Source organism: Tupaia chinensis, unplaced genomic scaffold, assembly GCF_000334495.1.
Source record: "Tupaia chinensis unplaced genomic scaffold, TupChi_1.0 Scaffold000377_2, whole genome shotgun sequence".
Lineage (NCBI taxonomy): Eukaryota > Metazoa > Chordata > Mammalia > Scandentia > Tupaiidae > Tupaia > Tupaia belangeri.
Genome location: NW_006159876.1, coordinates 4,057,136 through 4,057,696, shown reverse-complemented (window position 1 = coordinate 4,057,696; position 561 = coordinate 4,057,136). Strand labels below are relative to the sequence as shown.

The following is a 561-nucleotide window of genomic DNA, read 5'->3' as shown; positions in this document are numbered from 1 at the left end:
GCGCGGCGGCGGCCGTGGCGAAGTCGCGCGTGCGGGGCTTGTTGGCGCGGCACACGTAGACGCCCGAGTGCCGAGGCTGCGCGCTGGCGATGAGCGGGTTGGGGCGGCCCAGCACGAAGACATCCGTGGAAAAGGGCTTCCGGTCCAGCCGGACCCAGGACACAAAAGGGGCGGGATCAGCTGAGGCCACACACTCCATCACCAGGGGCTGCTACGATGACCACGTCCTGCCCCCTGGTGGACGCCAGGGACCCTCTGAGAGCCACACTGAGAAGAGCCTCCTGGCTGAAGCGCTGGCGGGCTGAGTTGGTGGCCACGCTGCGGCAGGCGCCCGCACCGCCCTCCTGAACGTCCAGGGTCTGGAGGACGCCTTTGGGAAGAGTGATGAGCCGCGGCTCCTCAGGCAATGGCACCTGGTCCTTCTCCCAAGTAATGACGGGCTGGCAGCCCTTCGGTGTGGCACTCAAAGCGAGCTGTCGCGTTCTCCTCCACCGTCTGAGACTCTGGGTGCAGCGAGAAGTCCGCGAGCGTGGCAAGCTTGACCACAGCAGCCTGGCTGGC

At 67.4% G+C, this 561-nt stretch overlaps 1 protein-coding gene across 1 annotated transcript in view; it reads right to left on the bottom strand.

Moving 5' to 3' along the window:
• Positions 1-561, bottom strand: part of IGDCC4 (immunoglobulin superfamily DCC subclass member 4) — a 47,458-nt gene that overhangs the window by 14,859 nt on the left and 32,038 nt on the right. The window contains 3 exon segments of the mRNA XM_006153513.1: positions 5-136; positions 195-370; positions 414-556. Coding sequence (XP_006153575.1) covers positions 5-136; positions 195-370; positions 414-556 — 451 coding nt within the window.